Genomic DNA, 19,360 nt, shown 5'->3' on the forward strand with positions numbered 1-19,360 from the left:
GAGAAAAAGGCCTATAAATGCGGTGCAAGGGAGCACAACAGCACCCATCTCGGACCAAGTCAAACCAAGAGTCTGCCTATCCAACGTTTACTTTTTGCATCATGGATATCCCCATCCAGTATCCCTGGTACCGTAGGGCCTTCCAACATCGACTCTCTGATCACTCCATGGCAGAACCTCTCACTGATTGGCCATTTTTCTGGCCCTTCCCCTGGTCCTTCAACTCGATGCGCCCTTCATCAATGCGCTGGTTCAACTGGCCCGAAAATGGATACAGTGAGGTAAAGTGAAATTATCCTGTGTCCGAATTTACATTTTCTGATGTGAATTACCCACAGTTTGGATGCTAACCTTAAAAATATGACGAATATATCTCGTAAAACATCTTATATGTCAATAAGTAATGTTCTGCAGTTTAAAATGATGTGACGGGCCAGTAGATGTATTAAATGCACATACATCTTTAGAATATGAGATTTGTTATGATTTTACATTATATAGTCAAATATGACACTGAAGAAAATCCTCTTTAGTTCCCTGTATAATTGTGTATGTTTATGAGGCTTGCACTGCTTGAATACAAGCTAACTGCTGTTGTGTCTTATAGATGCGCATTGAAAAGGATCGCTATGTCATTTTACTGGATGTGAAGCATTTCTCACCTGAAGAGCTGTCTGTCATTGTCAGTGACGGATCCATCACTATACACGGCAAACATGAGGGCAGACAGGTCAGAAGGACTTTTAGATAGAGATCTACAGAAATAGTCAAACAAAAATCTATTTGTTGACAATTTACTGTTATTTTGTTTTCCAGGATGACCACGGCTTTGTGTCAAGAGAGTTTCGGAGGAAGTACAGACTTCCTGCTGGCGTGTCAGGTGCCGACGTCACCTCCAGTCTGTCCTTTGATGGTATTCTCACCATCACTGCACCTCGGTCATCTTCCGGCCCTGACCACCCTATTCCTGTTTCCTGTGAAGATGGAGCACCTAAACAGAATATGTAGAGCGGAGTGACGCTACTCATTACTATTAACCCCAAGTGCAGCCTGTTTTTATAACTAACTTGTTTCAGTAGTTTCATAGTGCACTTATGCAGTAGGCAGGGGATACAGGGTTAGATGACAAGTGCCTTATATTTATTTTGAATCTTATTTTAATTCTAAGTCGCTGCTACTCTAATGACTCTGCCAGACAACGGTTCTTTTAAAACAAAAGCTAATTGACTATATTTGACAAAGTGTTGCATAGATGTACATACACCTCTGTGTATGTACAAGACACATTAAGGGTGATGATCATATTTGTAAAGCAATTTCCTTTAGCATTTCCAAATGTTATATAATCTCTGTGCTGCTTAGTGATACACAAATAGTTTGTATGGGATATAACCCTGCAGCTCCCTTTTAGTGGAAATTGCAAAAGTACATTTTAGGGAGTGGAATTCCAATACTTTTTCAAAATTGTCCTGAAGATGATAAAAGACAAAAATTGTCAAACGTATTACATTTACAGTAAACAGTACTGTCTGAGTAGGTATGCGTAAGATGCAAACTGTGCTTTGTTTATTATTTTAGAATAGTGTTGGTTTCTGTATGTTTCAGGGAGGAGGGAGTTCTCTGGAAGCATATGCAGTCATTTTTAGTGTGTTCAATAAACACTTGGGACCAGGTGTGTGCACGTTGAGAGGATGACGTGTGTGAATGAGCAGGAGGGAAAAAAGGGGACTATGGAGAAACTGATGTTTGGAGGGGGACAGATTTTATCACTGGGCTCCTTTTCTGGTGAGGAGCATTGCCTCTGAGCTGCTAAGGAAAGTGTGTGTGTGGATGTATGTGAGAGTGAGTGCATATGTAGATGCAAGAGTTACAGATAATTCCTTCATTTCGGCTCCAACCCTCTGGCATATTAACACAGAAAACAACAAATAGAATAAATATTGAAACTCAAAATCACATCTCTGCTTTGTGTTCTTTTTTTAATGTCTGTTTTTGAAAGGCAACACATGCATACAATACATTTGGAGAGAAGCGGAATCATGATTCATTTATTTGCAGTGCAATGCATTTGTCCTCTACTGCAATATAGTCCCCTTTAATAATACAAATATTATATAGAAAGCATCGTATATTTTGTAGACATTATCTAGATTCTAGACAGTTGTCACATTGGTATATTTTGTGATGCGAAAACATCAAAAACAATGGAGCACAAATTACGTGAATCAGAAAAATGCGAAACAGATACAATCAGAACGATGGAGTATTACAGAGAGTAAAACAGACACAAGTCAAATATAGAGCGTTAAGCAGCAATAGCCCTTCATAGCGCTTTGACATTTTCATTATGATCACAATCTAGAATCATATGTTGTTGTGCCGAGCTGTTCATATCTTCTAAGGTGCAGGATATCAACAGTTTGGATAAGCAAAACTACATATCAACAATCTGTGTAAGATCAAAACATATGTTTGTCTTGGACATACAAAGTTTATTACCATGTTGTTCTCTTTGTTGGTAAATGCAACATTAGTTACAGTAGAAGTCCCAGTTCTGAAAATAAAAGAGAGGCAGAATTAAAAGAAAGCATCACTTATTCTTTACTTGTGTGTATAAACTGTATGAGTGTGTGTTAACCTACAGTAGTCTCGACTTCGGTGCTGGCTGGCATGAGGGGATGGGTCTCCTCCACTACGCTGCTTGGGAAGTGACCAATGCGAGCCTCCTGCTGTCCGTAATAGGAGTCTTGTACCTGAAAACAGATCAACTCGATTTAAACTTGACATGTATGACTTTAACAAAGACACAACAAGTGTTTTGGTTTAGAGCTGTGTCAAAGCAAAAGCATTTTTTTAACTTACACTGCCAGCCCAGAAGAGGTTCCCTCTGTCTCTTAGCATCGCATAAACATAGATGAGCTGGCCCTGTCTGATGGGGATGAATCTGCAGTCTCCAGGGTAATAGTCCTGCACTGCACGAGCTATTAGGATAGGATCTGTACAGGAATAGATATACAAATATATATAATGTCATATTGTAATGCACATTAAGAAAGCTTAGCATGTGTATTACCATTCTACCTACTGTACTGTTGTGTGACTGTCAATATCAGCAAAAATAAGTTAGTGTGCTACTTACGGCTGCATTCGGAGTCAGCGCAGAGTTTCTTTTCAGAGAGTTTAGGCATCTGCCTTCCAGCTTCAGAGGTGGGCAGCAAAAGCCACACTGAAAAAGCAAGCCAGAGTTTGCAATCCATGTCTGTATTTGAACTCACCTACTGATCCAATGGTCTTGTTTTAAGCTTAATAAAAGCTTGTGGGCTTTCTGTTCTGTTTGCTGTCTCTGAGAAAGAAGAAGGTTACATGGATGGCAGTCCCTTTTTCTACTCTCTCTACCCCCTTACCTCTTACACAAACACACACAGAGCTCCTTTCAAACCCTAAAAGCAGGTAAACAGGATGAGGGTGAGGAGGAGGGCTGGATTAGACAGACCCCTGCTTGTGTCCTGACCTTCCCCTCTCTCCACCCCTCACCCTGTGTCACCCTTGCTCAAACAGCAGAGTGTAAAACTTTGTAGAAACACATTCCTCAGAGTTAATCTGTGTTTTCCATTCGTTGTTCCGCCACTAGATGTCAGAACATTTTTGCAACAAACATATTACTTTGTCCCAAAGAGTATTCCTCTCCCTGGTTCCCTTCCTTTACCTTTCTAATAGGAGGAGGAGGAGCCAATGGCTGTATTTACATACTGTATGTTTCCACTGCCAAGGAAACCAGCTGAGCCTCTCTTGTGCAAACACTCCCAAACACAGTCACACAAACACTCACGCATACACTCACCAAACAGGAAGACTATACCTGTTGGGTGTGAGTTGGCCGGGAACTGTCAGGTAAGACAGACTTACATTTTTTTTCCTCCAGAGTTGAACAGGGTAATAGAGATCTCTTGATGAAAAAGGTTAATGTTTAGAGGATAAATACGATTAGTGTTCTTTTGTAATTATGTATAACAGGAATACAGCATGGTTTCAAGGTAGTTCTTTAGGTGAGATGCCAGATTGTGACATCAAATTTAAAGACGAATCACGTGGGGGGCTAAAACTTCAGAGTGCAGCTACAGTGTGACCAAAATGTAGTTTACATTGATAAAATGATGTCATCATGTTGTGGTGGCAATGTATTTTCAAGTGTTAATTTGGGTAAAACATCAACAACGCAACACCAGGACTTTAGAGACCTGAGACTTACTTCAGAGACATATTTTTAGGACATGGAGCACATTACCTTTGGAATTTAGGGAGGGGAGTGAAACAAAGATTACAGGGAAGCTGGTATTTCGGTCAGAGTAACAAAAGCACCTGTTAGACAAAAGACCTCCTTCAAGGCAATGTGAGATTGTATTACTAGATAACAACTAAAACGGTCATGCATGTCCTGATTTTCACAGTTGACGTCAATACATCTGTTTGTTGAGGTTTTCTGTGCTATTAATGGACTTTTTTTCCAATAGTTTTATCAACAAAGAAGACAAGATTTGAACATCATTAGGACTCTTGGAAGCAGACATATCTGGATTACAAAAGTGAAAAATCAAACTCTTCAATCCTCTCTGGACCCGATCATCAAGTTACAGAAAAAGGATTCCTGTTTTTTCAGAAAGAAAAATATCATGGCGGTCCACCTGCCACCTGTGTGATAACAAGTCCAATATCTGGGACGATGATTTCTATCTAGACCCACAACACAAGACTGCAGCTATCAACAATGTTCACCCCTAGAAAAAGCAGCCTCCCGTCCCCCAGCCTGGAGGACTCCTTCTTCCCTCTCTCCTCATCGTCCTCAGTCTCACTTTCCTTTGCTCTCCCCTCATCCACATCCTGTCTTGGCAGCAGTGACAACGGAGGAGGGATAGAGACGGATCTGATACTAGCTGCAGAGCTGGGGCAGGCTTTACTGGAGAAGAATGAGGAGCTGGCAGCCTCCCTGGAGCAGAGGGAGAGAGAGATGGAGGTAAGGATAAAGCTGCTGTAAGCAATGTTTCCTGTGACTGTGCAAACACTATACAGTTATTGTGAGATGGGAAGTAAAGGAGCACAAACATGTTTTAACATAGAGAAGCATGCATGACATTTAAGTAAGTCTAGATGTAAGAGCAATCATACATGTGGACGGCCTTGTAAGTCTGTACATAATTAAGATCAAAGTTTAATGTATGCTTCCTCAGATAATGGAAATGACAGTTCTCACATCCTATTCAACCAGTGCTGAAAACAAAATCTTAGGATTTAAAATGTAGTTTTTTGAAACGCAGATATTAACAACGCCCTAATGTATTTTCTTGAGCAGTAAAACAAGAGAGGGCATGTCACAAAGAGAGGATGGGGCCATAATTTGAAGTCACATTTTTTGCATTCTTTTGTCTTTACATACCACATAGACACAAAACTATTAGACAGAGGACAGCAAAAAGAGTAGAAGAGCAGAGAAAAAGTTTGTGGATGGATAATTATATTTAGTTATTCGTATTATTATATAAAATGGTAGTAGCGATGGTAGTATTATTTATTTGTTGTTTTGCACACTGCTTGTATTCTGTAAGTTTCTTGGCTGTTACTAAAGACACATGCTGCAGGTACACACTACATCAATATAGAGGTATAAATCTAGCTGTCAGTTTCAGGGACAGATTTACACTACAGGCAAAAATCTGTCTCTGATATAAAGCAAAAAGAACAGGCTTTTTCCACCCAATATATTTTGAAACTTCACAGCAAGAAAAGATCAGGTTTAAATTAAACACTACATGTGTTTAGTTACATCAGTTCTGTTTTTCAAGAACCAGCATCTAATCATGTTGTCTCTAAACACTTATACTGCCTGGAAACTCACACAATTGCAGAGATCACATGAAATGACCCAGGTATATTATTATTATTTATCTTGCTTGATCCCAGTTAATGTTTTCTCTATTGTCTCAGGCTTTACAGCAGGAGAAGCATGTTCTGCACAGGAAGCTGGAGATGAATGAGCTGGTGTCTGGACAGAGAGAGGCAGAGCTGACTTCAGATTTAGCTGCTTTGAGGGCAAATCTGGAGCAACATCACAGCCAGGGGCGCGACCGGCGAAGGGACGAGAGTGAGCAGCTGACTCAGTTAGCCAATCATAACCAACGCCTGGTGGAGCAGCTAGCAGAGGTGGGTTTATATCAGTAAACAGGCAGCCTTTACCCTGCCTTAATGAGCTGCTAACCCACAAAAGAAGTCATGACAAGTATGTTTTAATGCTGTGACATTTAAAAGAATGTAAGTGTGTGTATGTGTGGGAATTGTCTGCATATGTCATCACAGTCACGCAGACAGAAAAAAATGCAGACCAGCAGGTTCATGGAGGCCCATCTTTGTCTCTTATTGTAACAAAAACATTTCTCAACTTTTTTTTAATCTACCACCCACTTAGGCGGTTACACTGGAGCACTCCTTAAGGACTGAGCTTCGTTCCATCAGAGAAGAGATGGATGAATCATCGTTCAGCCGAAATATCAACTTCACACAAATAGAGAACATTCAAGCAGAGGTAAACCTACCAGTCACTTTTGAATGTACATTGCACAAGAAAATCAATGATGAAGTAACTGAGGTGGTTTGAGTGTGACAGTCATAAACACATTGTGCTGTCTTCAATCGATAGTAGGCCGTTCCAAAAAGTATTATTTCAAATGTCCAAACAGTCTGAAATGATAATACAACATGAAAGTAATGAGAGCTGTTTTTAAGTATTGGCATTTGAAGGCCAAACATGTAGCTGTCTCAAATGTTATTGTTTTGGTATTTTATCATGTCGAAAAGTTCTGTTTTGAATTCTAATCATAGGTCATTCTTTAAGGAGACCAGTCTTTCAAAAGTCAAGTGGAAATCAGATCTCAAGATCTCTCTCTCTCTCTCTCTCTCTTAGACTAAAATATAACATCCTTGAGGACTTTAATGTTACATATTTAATAGCGTCAAAATGTCACTAGTGTTAATAATAACCATTTTCTTTTACCTCTGTCATCGCACCATTAATTCAGTAATTTTTTATTTTGTTAATCTTTTTCTTCTTCCCAATACAGAACAAAGTTTTGCTGGAGCGGCTTTCGCACATGGATGCTCAATTAAGAGCTTCACAGGAGGACAGCGATAGACTCCGCATGGAGAGAGAGAGACTGAGAGACAGACTGTCAGAAACACAAACAAATCTGAAAGAGAAAGAGGCAGAGGTGAGGATGGACGACTGACTGTTATTTAAGATGACATTTTGCGTTAAAAGATGAAGGCTGAAGGAGCCGGAGGTGAAATCATGTGCTGCAAGGAGATATTTACTTGTCAGAATTCATAAGGGACACCTAGTTTGAAGTTCTTGACCTTTAAGTGTGTGCGTGCACCAGTCTCTTACTGTATCTGTGTGTCTGTGTGTGTGTAGATAGAGCAGGAGCAGGGAGTGGTGTTTGAGTTACGAAGCGTGAATCGCTCCCTGCTGCAAAACAGTCTGAATCTGGGAGAAGACAGCTTTCTGGACAGTAGACAAACAGAACCTTTATCTCTGCATAGTGAAATTCAGCAATCACAGGTACACACACACAAAAAAAAAAACCTTCTTATGATAGTTAGAGACTGATCCCTACTGGTTTTTCAAAAACCGAACCTCTTCAAACCCAAATTTGCATCTAATGCCTTGACACCAATAATAAGTGTTCTAATCTTACTGAGCTTTCTATCTGTTGTTTTTATCTCTCCTTCCAGGCCAAAGAGGCTCTTCTCGCTCACTCCACAGTCCTACAAGCAAGAGATGAAGAGATACAAGCGCTCAAAGAGGAGGTCTGTTGATCAACCACACATACACCTTTCATAACCCAATTTCACATGGTGATTGACCTGAGAAGATACAATACAGAAGTCTTAATGGGTTGGTTTAGAAATGGGTGTACATACATACATACGTGCTACTATGTATAGCAATATATTTGTCTAGAATGTACAGCTAATCGAGCAACATAACAGTCAGACAAGTGTGACTGATATTTAAGTTAGAATGAATGCACATCCATCATGCTACAGTCCACTCAAAAATAAAAGACGTAAAATGTAAGACTATTTCTGTGATGAGTTGTGGCCAAATACAGTGAGGCAAAAAAGTATTTAGTCAGCCACCAATTGTGCAAGTTCTCCCACTTAAAAAGATGAGAGAGGCCTGTAATTTTCATCCTAGGTACACTTCAACTATGAGAGACAAAATGGGGGAAAGAATCCAGGAAATCACATTGTCTGATTTTTAAAGAATTTATTTGCAAATTATGGTGGAAAATAAGTATTTGGTCAATAACAAAAGTTCATCTCAATACTTTGTTATATACCCTTTGTTGGCAATGACAGAGGTCAAACGTTTTCTGTAAGTCTTCACAAGGTTTTCACACACTGTTGCTGGTATTTTTGGCCCATTCCTCCATGCAGATCTTATAGAGCAGTGATGTTTTGGGGCTGTCGCTGGGCAACACGGACTTTCAACTCCCTCCAAAGATTTTCTATGGGGTTGAGATCTGGAAACTGGCTAGGCCACTCCAGGACCTTGAAATGCTTCTTACGAAGCCACTCCTTCGTTGCCCGGGCGGTGTGTTTGGGATCATTGTCATGCTGAAAGACCCAGCCACGTTTCATCTTCAATGCCCTTGCTGATGGAAGGAGGTTGTCACTCAAAATCTCACGATACATGGCCCTATTCATTCTTTCCTTTACACGGATCAGTCGTCCTGGTCCCTTTGCAGAAAAACAGCCCCAAAGCATGATGTTTCCACCCCCCATGTTTCACAGTAGGTATGGTGTTCTTTGGATGCAACTCAGCATTCTTTCTCCTCCAAACACGTCTAGTTGAGTTTTTACCAAAAAGTTCTATTTTGGTTTCATATGACCATATGACATTCTCCCAATCCTCTTCTGGATCATCTAAATGCTCTCTAGCAAACTTCAGACGGGCCTGGACATGTACTGGCTTAAGCAGGGGGACACGTCTGACACTGCAGGATTTGAGTCCCTGGCGGCGTAGTGTGTTACTGATGGTAGCCTTTGTTACTTTGGTCCCAGCTCTCTGCAGGTCATTGACTAGGTCCCCCCGTGTGGTTCTGGGATTTTTGCTCACCGTTCTTGTGATCATTTTGACCCCACGGGGTGAGATCTTGCGTGGAGCCCCATATCGAGGGAGATTATCAGTGGTCTTGTATGTCTTCCATTTTCTAATAATTGCTCCCACAGTTGATTTCTTCACACCAAGCTGCTTACCTATTGCAGATTCAGTCTTCCCAGCCTGGTGCAGGTCTACAATTTTGTTTCTGGTGTCCTTTGAAAGCTCTTTGGTCTTGGCCATAGTGGAGTTTGGAGTGTGACTGTTTGAGGTTGTGGACAGGTGTCTTTTATACTGATAACGAGTTCAAACAGGTGCCATTAATACAGTTAACAAGTGGAGGACAGAGGAGGCTCTTAAAGAAGAAGTTACAGGTCTGTGAGAGCCAGAAATCTTGTTTGTTTGTAGGTGAGCAAATACTTATTTTACCGAGGAATTTACCAATTAATTCATTAAAAATCCTACAATGTGATTTCCTGGATTCTTTCCCCCCATTCTGTCTCTCATAGTTGAAGTGTACCTAGGATGAAAATTACAGGCCTCTCTCATCTTTTTAAGTGGGAGAACTTGCACAATTGGTGGCTGACTAAATACTTTTTTGCCCCACTGTATATATAATATATGCAAATGATATGTAAGTGTGATTCAGCAACTGATACTTATTTATCACATACACTAAAAAGGGACTTGTTATTGAAGTAGGAGACATCTTGTGTTCATACTTTACTTTTATGAATAATCATAGATTTTGGATTTTTATTAAAGAGAAAGATTAGGTTTAAAATTAAATTTAAGAATTGTTAACTTGTTTATTGATATTTTTGTGGAAAAACTATATCAGACAATAATTATATTTCAATGCAGAGGTCTACAACGTTCCTTAAGGGGATCTTTAAAATGTATAGAAATGATGGAAATCTGAGTATTTAAATGATGATGAATAACATATGTATGCAATTTCAATGTCACAATTTGCAGCTGCAATCTCAAAGAGATGAGTTGGAGTCTTTGAGGCAGGAAATGGAGCCATTCAGAAGCAGCTCTGAAAAGCCAAGCTACAGGTAATGCTTCACAACGACGTATTTGTCAATTTGATTCCCTCTTATTCCAAGAAAGCACACAGTGGTTATGTTATGCTTTTTATTATTATCAATGTGCAGTTGCCTGGAAAGTGAATTGGACATGGTGCGTCAGGAAAAGGAATCGCTAACGCAGCAGCTTCTCAACACCATTAAACACAAGGTGGCGCTGTCTCAAGAGCTGGAGGCCTGGCAGGTGAGTCTGTGTGCAGAGATACACATACATCTAAATGATGTGTCTTTGCAACAAGTTACAATAGTTTAGTTTAAAAGCAGAATTTAGTTTTTTTAATCTAAACCTCTCATCCTGTTGCAGGAGGACATGCGGCTGGTGATTAATCAACAGGTGCAGCAAAGGGAGGAAGAGAGACAGAGGGAAAGAGTGCGAGAGAAAGACAATGCAGTGGGATTACAAAGAAGCAAATCTTTGAGATTGAAGGGAGAAGGAGGGAAAGGATTCTTCTCCTTTTTTAAAGAAAAATAACAAAGATAGCTGCCATCAATTTAGACGGACAAGTGTCAGCCTTTATCTTCCCCGCTGAAGCTGGATGTGTTATCACCACCAACCAGTGATATGTTTACAGACCTCTTATTTGAATATATATTTGTATATATGAATGTGTACAGTATGTCATTTCAGAGTTTAGGATTTCATATTAAATTTTAAAGCCAATAACAAGTCTCTGTAAAGTTGTTTTGTCACCGTAGGCCTTCTTTAAACCTTGGTCTCTGACTTTGTGTTCAGACAGTACACAGGCTATTATACAGATCATGTCTTTCCATTGAAAACACACTCAATGGAAAGACCTGATTAGACATAAACAGTTGTAACTACCTGGGATTTGTATGCTTCATAAACATTAAGAGGGAAGAGGAAACAGCAGAGAGACTGGAGAAATAAATACAAAAAAGTTTCTGGAGAGCTCAGTCAGAGTGAATACAAACACACAGTTGGTGAATCCATTGCTAGCTAGCTTAAAGCTAATGTCTGTACAGTCTGCTTGGTTGCAGAAACACAAACTGTCCACTGATCAAATTACAACATTTGCTTAGATTTTTGTCTGAAAAACACCTTGCGGCAAAGCAATCGGACCAGCCAGACATGTAAAGGTTAAAAAAGCCAGTTTTGGTGAACATCTTGCAGACATAGACCAATATTGAGATTCATTTTGAGTTTCTTTTGCTTCTTGACACCCAAAATGTTTTCCAATATTAACTCTATATTTAGCTTTGTTTTTGTGTTAAAAAAATCCTGACAACATTATGTGGCACATTATCTTGCTGGATGCTAAACTCTGTACATAGAATCAAACCGTTGAACTAAATGAGGCTAAAAGGCACGTGAGTTGATGCTGATGGTAATTTTTGTCAGGTATTCATTTTACGTTGGTTTGTCACTATGAATGACTGCTTTCCTATTACATGTAGACATTACATCTATAGTTAACACAAATAAACATTAATTTGTGGAGCTTTAAACCACAATGTTGGACAGAACTGAAACGATTACATATTAGGGCAATGAAGAAACACAGATATTCTGATAGAAATAACATTTTTAATAAATTAAGTCAAAATGACAGTCTCTCCTTTCCACATCTCTCTATGCTTATATTACACAATGTATAAATAATATAATTTCTGATAGCTTAAAAAGTACTGGAAATATCCCCAAAGCAGTGTGAGTAGTGCAGTTTGTATACAGGCCAGTGTTTCCACATGCCTTCATCAATAATATACATACAGTACAGTCCTGGCTCCACAGAGTCAGTGCAGCGCTGCTCTCACATCCCTCCACTAGAGGTTAGTTTATGGAGCAGAAACTCTTATCCTACAGTAAACAGGCTGTTTGTTTATGTGTGGTACCTCACACAGTTTTATATGCTGCAAACACACAATATTTTACCCATACACACAGTTTTAAAGAACACACTGGCGTTTTAGCAAAATTGTATCCATTTTACATTTCAGCTGACCACTTTGGTTTAAGATGAATAAGGGTTAGGGTTAAACAACAGAAATAAAATCAAGACATGGAGATTGTGAAATTATATTAAGTACCCTAGATATGATTCCTGTAGGACTGGATTCTTTAGAAAATGGTCAGCTAAAATGTAAGGTATACAAAAATAATGGTGAGTGGGCTAAAACGTAAAATCACATTTATCTTTCAATATAATCTATATACGTACATTACGTAAGACTACTTACAATATAAAACTTTAGTAATTTTCAGTTTGCAGTACAGTATGCCTCCCATCCTTTCTGCTTCTATGTCCAGAAGGTGTCCAGTTTGGTTTCATTGGGAGGGTTACACATCCAAGTCACAATTGTTGACGCCCTCAAATGACCTTTTTCAGAAACATCACCTCCATTTTTAGAGGTAGCTTGCAAGTTTAAACACCAAGACAATCCACCATACTCAGGGTAGTTCAAGTGTTTTAACAAGCCTCTGAAGCAGGTCTCTGGATGGATACCCTGACAGCGAGCTATAACTCCAGCAGGCGCTAGGAGAGGATTATCCCACGTTGATGCCCAGGCCCACTTGTAACTTGTCTCCTCTGTGATTTACAAAGGCACCCATAATCAGGGTGGCAGGTAGCGGGGTCAGGCGCTTCTCCAATATGCCTCCAATTATGCACCGACTGTTTATCATACCTAGACACACACATGAAAATTGTCTCATTTTATAATTTATGCTTGTTAATAGTTTTCACTCAGCATGAGATTTAAGACAAAGTTGGAGAAAGAAATTTACCTCGAAACACCATGTTGGCCTCTGGGAGCTCCATCTGGTATCCAAATGAGGTCGTGGTCTCCTGCGTCCTGGTACTGGCTTCAAACTCCACCCCGATTTGGATCTGGTCAACACGAACACATGCACATTTGCACCATGCACCAAGGGAAAATGGAGCGTTTATACATTAGAGTTTGCATCTGCTGTACCTGTTTGTTGGCTCTGTGATAGTAACTAGCATGGGCACCTCCTTTCCCAGCATTTAGCGTTGCCACCCAGTTTGGTCCTACATCAAGATTTGAGAAAAAAGGTGAAACACTGCCGCCAAATCAAGGAAAAAAGATACGAATGGTAATGGCTGTATTAAACGATTTGCATGAGGCAGATTCACAATGAAACGCAAAATCTTACTTGAGTACTGTCCAGCTAAAGTAAGAATTCCTCCTTCCTCTGCTCGACCCCGATGGTAAACCAGCTCCCCTCCTAAAACCAGCCCAGAAGTCACACTCTGCAGGAAGTGTGCCACAAGGATAACTGTCCAAGAGAAACACACAGATATATAATAGTTAGATAAACAAAGATTAACCAGGTAATGTATTTATTGTAATTCATTTGATTCATTGTTTCGTCAATCAAATGTCAGATTATACAAAAAACAGGAAATGTCCATATTTGAAAGACTTTAACAATCAATTTCTCATCAAAATAGTTGGCCTATTTATTTTCGTAGTTCAGCTTATCAATTAGTTGACTAATAATTGCAGCTCTATTATTTTGATGCTTAATTGAGAAAAAAACGAAACAATTGACTGAATTTACTGTTTTCTGTAAGCTCATATCAAAAGATATTCCTATCTTTCCACCTGTCTGTTCTCACCTGACTCTCTGAGGACGTCCGGATTGGCTACTGTCACAGCAGCAGTGAAGTCGTTCCCTCTGTACTCAGTTTCAAACTGCCACGTCACAAACTGGGACTGCTGGGTCTTTAACACAATCAACAATTCAAATAAAAATGTTGTTCAAAGTGACGAGTGCACTGACAGCGTAAACATAATGGATGGAGAGACATTATGATCCCACCTGGAACACTGTTCTGGCTCGTACTCGCTCCGTGAGGTTCAGCAGAGCGTGAGCGTTCAGACTGCCAGAAGAGTCCATCTCCCCGATCAAGGCTGGGGCATCCTAAAAATGTGAGGAAGGATCCAAATGCAACCAGTCAACAAAACAGCAGCTTCGTCTGTTTTTATATACCAACAAGCACATTAAGCATTGAGTAATGGATAAATATTGTATATGTGATGACTCATGTTTGACCTTGTCCTTGCTGTAATCATCAGACTGAAGATGCTCAACGTGGAATCGATAGTAGGAAGGACTAACAGCACTGAGGTGAAGAGCATGACTAATCTGGAAGCAAACACATACAGTAAATTGATAATACGGCATAATAACATTTTCAGATGTAAGAATTACACCCTTATCTTTATTAATTGTATGAGTTTAACTGAATGTGTCACCTTGAAGAAGCTGCTCAGAGTTTTATTGACGATCATCTTGACTCCCTCAATCTGTTGAGGGAATACATCTAGGGAGAAAAACAGTCAGATTCAATACATTACTATTTTGCTGCTTTTCTTAGTTTTTGTACCACGTGGTTGGTTTAGTCTATTATCTATGGTGTGCACTCTACAGATGGTTCATTTTAGTTTGACATACCTTTGCAGCTTCTATGGAGAGAATGAAAGCTGCCCGGGTTGGGTAGGCGTCCATCTCTCCTCTCCCAGCGTGGAGGACTGTCCCAGTGAGCAGGATGTGCGTCCCAGCGAGAAGGAGGGCGGTCCGTGGAGAAAGGCCAGTTCTGATGGCCCGGACCGGAAGACAAAGCCAGCACACTGCCCATGTGGGTGCAACACTTCCTACATGATGCAAAGAGACAAATAAGAGATATATATACTACGCTTCATTTATTGTCTGATTTCTTCCATACATATTTTTTCAATGAAACAAACTCATCTTGTTATTAAATACAAACTTAAGACAAAGAACATGCAGTAATATAAGTGTCAGTATTTTAAAAAAGATTAATGATGATGCAATGTCACATTTATCTTCAGCCAGTGACTATATGAACAGAGGCAAAGTATTAACCATACACAATTGAAATACAATTGAAGGAAGAAAATAAGCTTTTCTGGACAAAATAGAGCATAGGAACATCAAGGTATCCCATTGTACTAACACCTACACTAAGAGAGACCAGAGTTAAGTTAATGACACAGTCATCAAGATTAAGAAAAAACATATATATTTAATAATAAGCATTTAATGTATTGTGCTATATCTTTAAATTGGACTGACTTGCATGCAAAGCATTAGTTGTGAAAATGATCATTACTATGTGCATCATGCAAGGATGTTATTATTATGAGCAGGTGCAGCAATCCCGTTAGCTAGCATGACCTTAGCATCAGCAACAACACTCAAATCTGTGCACTAGTGAGTAATGTGACCTACTTCCGTTTATATCGAGAGACGTTAAAATCCAACACCGATTTGAGAAGTGCACATCGGAACCCGTCAGTTGGTTTGAATTATATATTATAAAATATCATTCATAGTGGGATCATCTGATGCAGCAAGTAGCTCCCTTCCCCAGATGTGATGCGCCAACCTGCAAATCAGTCCCTCTGAAAACACGAATGTTTGCTCTGAAAATAAATTACGCGTTCACATTTACATGTTAAGACTGGAAACTCTATTACAATTGTATAAACAACAACTATACCCATCTATTCATATTTAAATACGTACGTTTTGTTGTTATGAAGTTTGGAGGTTTTAGGCAAACGTTCCCTAAATGTTGTTTCTGGTCGGACCACTGTATCTGGGACACCGCTTTCAACGCGAGCTGCTCCAGGTAAGATATTTCATGTGCTGCATCGCCGTGGAGTAGGAGAAGGCCAACTGTTTTCAATTACCTTACAATCAATGTAATTCAAGTTATTTAGCCGATACTACATAAGACGCGTGATAGGAACGTCACCTACTAAAATATGTAGTTTTAACGATTATAATAGTCGGTGAAGAAGAGACTACAGCTGGTCATCTGTTGCTCGTCTCTCTCTCCTTTCGCCTTCGGCCATATCCTTCAGGGAATAGTTTTAGTAAGTTACTTTTTGGGTGTCCTACCTATTCAGTTTTTACTAGCCATGTGTTCTTCACGGAACATATTGCTGGTTGGAGAAGGGAATTTCTCGTTTTCTGCCTCTGTGAGCCAGCTATACTCTGAGACCAACATCACGGCCACTTGCCTGCAGCATCAGGACGAGGCACTGCGGCATGAAGGCGCTGCCACCAACATCCAGACCGTCCAGGACTCAGGTACATGAGAGTACTGTTTGTACATAGTTGTTTGTAGTGGTGGACAGTTACTACACACATAGGCTACCTCACACACTTAAGTACTTGTACTGTACTTGAGTATTTTTGACATGTACTGCTACTTTTAACTACACTTTACTGTGTGCAGTCAGAGGACGGTTAGCTCACATCCGAGTCCTCGCTCTTAACAACAGGTTACATATTGAAATTATCTTATATTTAACTTCAAACATTGGTTTTGTCATTCAATCTATAATTTGTTGATGATCCATAAGGGAAATCCTCTGACTAATTCATCAATAGTAACAATTATTTTAAGAGGGACCTTTATTGATGCACGTAGTGAAATTCGGTTGTCATAGCAGCAACAGAATTAGACAGAAACATAGATAGTAAACATGGGATAATAAGAATACAAATAAAATAATATAAGCTACAATAAGAATAAACATGTAGTTATAGTATGAATCAAAAATAACAAAAATGAAATATGATTAAACATATAATACACATGGCGTACTTAGTTGCATTGTTTTTAAAGTATATTTTTTACCAAACATTTTAAATGCAGGACTATTATAGCGTATTTCTACTCTGTATTACTACTTTTACTTGAGTAAAAGATCTGATTACTTGACCCACCACTGATTTTGTTGATTTGTATATCACATTTTGTTGATTAGGTGGAGAGTTGATTTTCGGGGTGGACTGCACGAAGCTTGCAGAATGTGCCTCTCTTCAAGGCCGTGAATTTGATCGTGTAGTGTTCAATTTCCCTCACTGCGGTAGAAAGAGTGGGGTGAAAAAGAACAGAGAACTTCTCAAAAACTTCTTCCTCAGGTATGACTGCACTCTTTTATAAATTAAAGAAGTTTACAATGGCTGTTTTCCATGATGACATACTGAATACTTGTTTTCCTGTGCCTCCAGTTGTGTTCAGCTGTTGTCTGAAGACGGGGAGGTTCATGTTTCCTTATGCAACGGACAGGGCGGGACACCAGCAGACCACCCGAAGAGAGAGTGGCACAACAGCTGGCAGGTGGTTGCCATGGCAGCAGAGGCACATCTAATCCTCAGTCATGTCCACTCTTTTGAAAGTGACAAATACCAGAGCTACAAGTGCACCGGATACAGGTAAGGAGTAAAGGTGAGTGTTGCGGTGTATAAATAGAAATGGCCCTTTGTGTCCCTGTGTATTTGCATACCGTCTCTAATGCTGGTGTTTTGTTGTACAGGAGCCAGGATAAGGGCTTTCATGTGGAGAAAGGTTTGCTCCACGTGTTCACTCGAAGCCTCCCTTTCAGCCCTGCTCAGACACTTCAGGTTGAAGAGGCAGTTGAAAGACACAGAGTGGAGTACAACATAACAGCTGAGCTCAGCGATTACATATTCAGGTACATTGACGCAGAGACTCTCATGCTCCATCAGTAAGAAGCCACCATGGCAACCAAAAGAAAAATGATATAACCACATGCTTACTACTGTCTCTTCTCGTTCATCAGGGGATTGCTTTGCTCAGGTTCTGTTCACCCTGTCAGGATGGTGCAAGATTTTCTTCTCAAAGGACTGGCAGATAAGTGGTCCATCTCTATGACGACAGAAACCGTTCCCTTCCTCCTCACAGCAGAACAGCTGCAGGCGTCTTGCCCAGACTTCAAAAGCACAGACTGCTGCTGGATCCATCTGCTTCAGAAACACCAGAACTGTGATGCTCATACCTCTAAAAACATAGAGAAAGATCCGGTTTTGGATAGTCATGGACACACGGACACTCTGCCGGCCACGTGTGCTACCTCAGATAAAGTGAGGATCAAAGAAGCTGAGAGCTTAATGTCTGCATGCTCTCTGGTTGATCCTGAAAGCGAGAGTTGTCTTTATGTGCTGCGTCCATCACTGCTTCCTCACATGGAAGAGCTTCTCACTAAAAAGTTGATTAACAATGCAGGGAGGCATGGGGAGAATGAGGGGAATAATACAAGTGTTGAAGGACATAAGAAGGAGGGGCCATTTGGGGTCAGTAATGGTGTCACCAGCTTGTTATTTGGCCTTAGCGGCCTGGTTTTCAAGAACGTGCCTGTCAACCTTTGGGCCCCGCCAGCCTTTCACGAGCTTCTCCTCAGAGGGATTTTCCCTTCAGAACGTGAGCCAATGAAATTGCTTGGACAGAGGCTGGAAGAGCTGCTCGCACCCTACGGTGTTTCCCTAGTCACAGAACAGAGAGGCCTGCGTCTAATAGCACAGCCTATGGGTTTGGTTGGCAGGGTATTTGCAAGCGATGAAGGTGATAACAACATAAGTGATGAGTGCGTCACTGTTTCCCTAAATTTGGACCTCCTTGCCGTGCTCCTATTTTCACTCCCTGACTGGCGGCTTCTGTGGTCACATGACCCCCGCTTTATACAACACTTTGAACTCTGTCCTTCGCCAGGGAAACCTTTTCAACCATTCTCCCTGTACCCCGAACCGTTCAGCTTTGACATCAGCTTCTGGACAGGGCCGACGTGGGATGAGAGGAAGTTCCACGCTGTGATACGAGAGGCCAGTCATGGGACCGTGGAGCAAGTTAAGCTCATCGACACGTTCTCACATCCTGACCTGAGTCAGACCAGTTACTGCTACAGACTCATCTACCACTCATACACACATGCTCTGTCACACACACAAGCCCTCCACTTCCATAAAGACCTGGAAACCTTTCTTACCTCTCGGTTGCAAGTCACCATCAGGTAGCAACATTTGATATCTACAGAGATGGTGTATTAACCTCCCGCTTTTTACTTACAGATGTTATCATTGCATGTCTGCTTTGAATTATCTGCAAAACTGTAGTTAAGTGTTTACAGTAGTTGAGGCATTTCATGCTATAGTCTGTATGCAATGTGATGTGGAAGTGTGTGTGTCTTTGTGCTTAACATGTTTGGTCTATTGTTGAGAATAAATGGTATAGTGGTTGAAATAACCCAGCCTGAAACACCACAGTGTTAAAGAACTCTATTACAAATTAAAGTTCTG

General features: G+C 40.3%; 5 protein-coding genes across 6 annotated transcripts; 3 read left to right on the plus strand and 2 right to left on the minus strand.

Moving 5' to 3' along the window:
* The first annotated feature begins 31 nt into the window (after positions 1–31).
* On the plus strand, positions 32–1,953 carry LOC117536264 (alpha-crystallin A chain-like). Its single transcript, XM_034201061.1, has 3 exons — positions 32–281; positions 608–730; positions 817–1,953. Exons 1-3 carry the CDS (start codon positions 102–104, stop codon positions 1,006–1,008), a joined length of 495 nt encoding a protein of 164 aa, XP_034056952.1. The 5' UTR covers positions 32–101; the 3' UTR covers positions 1,009–1,953.
* Positions 1,954–1,967: 14 nt separating this feature from the next.
* Positions 1,968–3,641, minus strand: mia (MIA SH3 domain containing). The gene is made up of 4 exons (XM_034201071.1): positions 3,140–3,641; positions 2,863–2,996; positions 2,643–2,753; positions 1,968–2,554 (listed from the first exon to the last, which is right to left on the minus strand). Exons 1-4 carry the CDS (start codon positions 3,255–3,257, stop codon positions 2,531–2,533), a joined length of 387 nt encoding a protein of 128 aa, XP_034056962.1. The 5' UTR covers positions 3,258–3,641; the 3' UTR covers positions 1,968–2,530.
* A 121-nt stretch (positions 3,642–3,762) lies between these two features.
* On the plus strand, positions 3,763–11,144 carry bicdl2 (BICD family like cargo adaptor 2). 2 transcript variants are annotated; one of them, XM_034199992.1, is made up of 10 exons: positions 3,763–3,891; positions 4,512–5,011; positions 5,980–6,195; positions 6,458–6,574; positions 7,110–7,256; positions 7,460–7,606; positions 7,780–7,854; positions 10,130–10,212; positions 10,312–10,426; positions 10,547–11,144. In XM_034199992.1, the coding sequence occupies exons 2-10, from the start codon at positions 4,766–4,768 to the stop codon at positions 10,712–10,714; spliced, it is 1,314 nt and encodes a 437-aa protein (XP_034055883.1). In that variant the 5' UTR covers positions 3,763–3,891; positions 4,512–4,765; the 3' UTR covers positions 10,715–11,144. The 2 variants fall into 2 exon arrangements, with proteins under 2 accessions (XP_034055883.1, XP_034055888.1); XM_034199997.1 differs by lacking the exon at positions 7,460–7,606.
* Positions 11,145–11,768: 624 nt separating this feature from the next.
* si:dkey-71l1.1 (uncharacterized protein LOC569883 homolog) lies at positions 11,769–15,838 on the minus strand. Its single transcript, XM_034200008.1, has 11 exons — positions 15,779–15,838; positions 15,482–15,675; positions 14,684–14,883; positions 14,485–14,552; positions 14,282–14,374; positions 14,048–14,149; positions 13,845–13,950; positions 13,379–13,501; positions 13,177–13,253; positions 12,989–13,091; positions 11,769–12,888 (listed from the first exon to the last, which is right to left on the minus strand). The coding sequence occupies exons 3-11, from the start codon at positions 14,865–14,867 to the stop codon at positions 12,749–12,751; spliced, it is 996 nt and encodes a 331-aa protein (XP_034055899.1). The 5' UTR covers positions 14,868–14,883; positions 15,482–15,675; positions 15,779–15,838; the 3' UTR covers positions 11,769–12,748.
* A 27-nt stretch (positions 15,839–15,865) lies between these two features.
* On the plus strand, positions 15,866–19,326 carry fdxacb1 (ferredoxin-fold anticodon binding domain containing 1). The gene is made up of 5 exons (XM_034200054.1): positions 15,866–16,348; positions 17,032–17,188; positions 17,279–17,482; positions 17,584–17,742; positions 17,851–19,326. The coding sequence occupies exons 1-5, from the start codon at positions 16,177–16,179 to the stop codon at positions 19,076–19,078; spliced, it is 1,920 nt and encodes a 639-aa protein (XP_034055945.1). The 5' UTR covers positions 15,866–16,176; the 3' UTR covers positions 19,079–19,326.
* Positions 19,327–19,360: the final 34 nt, after the last annotated feature.

This window comes from Gymnodraco acuticeps, unplaced genomic scaffold, assembly GCF_902827175.1.
Source record: "Gymnodraco acuticeps unplaced genomic scaffold, fGymAcu1.1, whole genome shotgun sequence".
In the NCBI taxonomy this organism is placed as follows: domain Eukaryota; kingdom Metazoa; phylum Chordata; class Actinopteri; order Perciformes; family Bathydraconidae; genus Gymnodraco; species Gymnodraco acuticeps.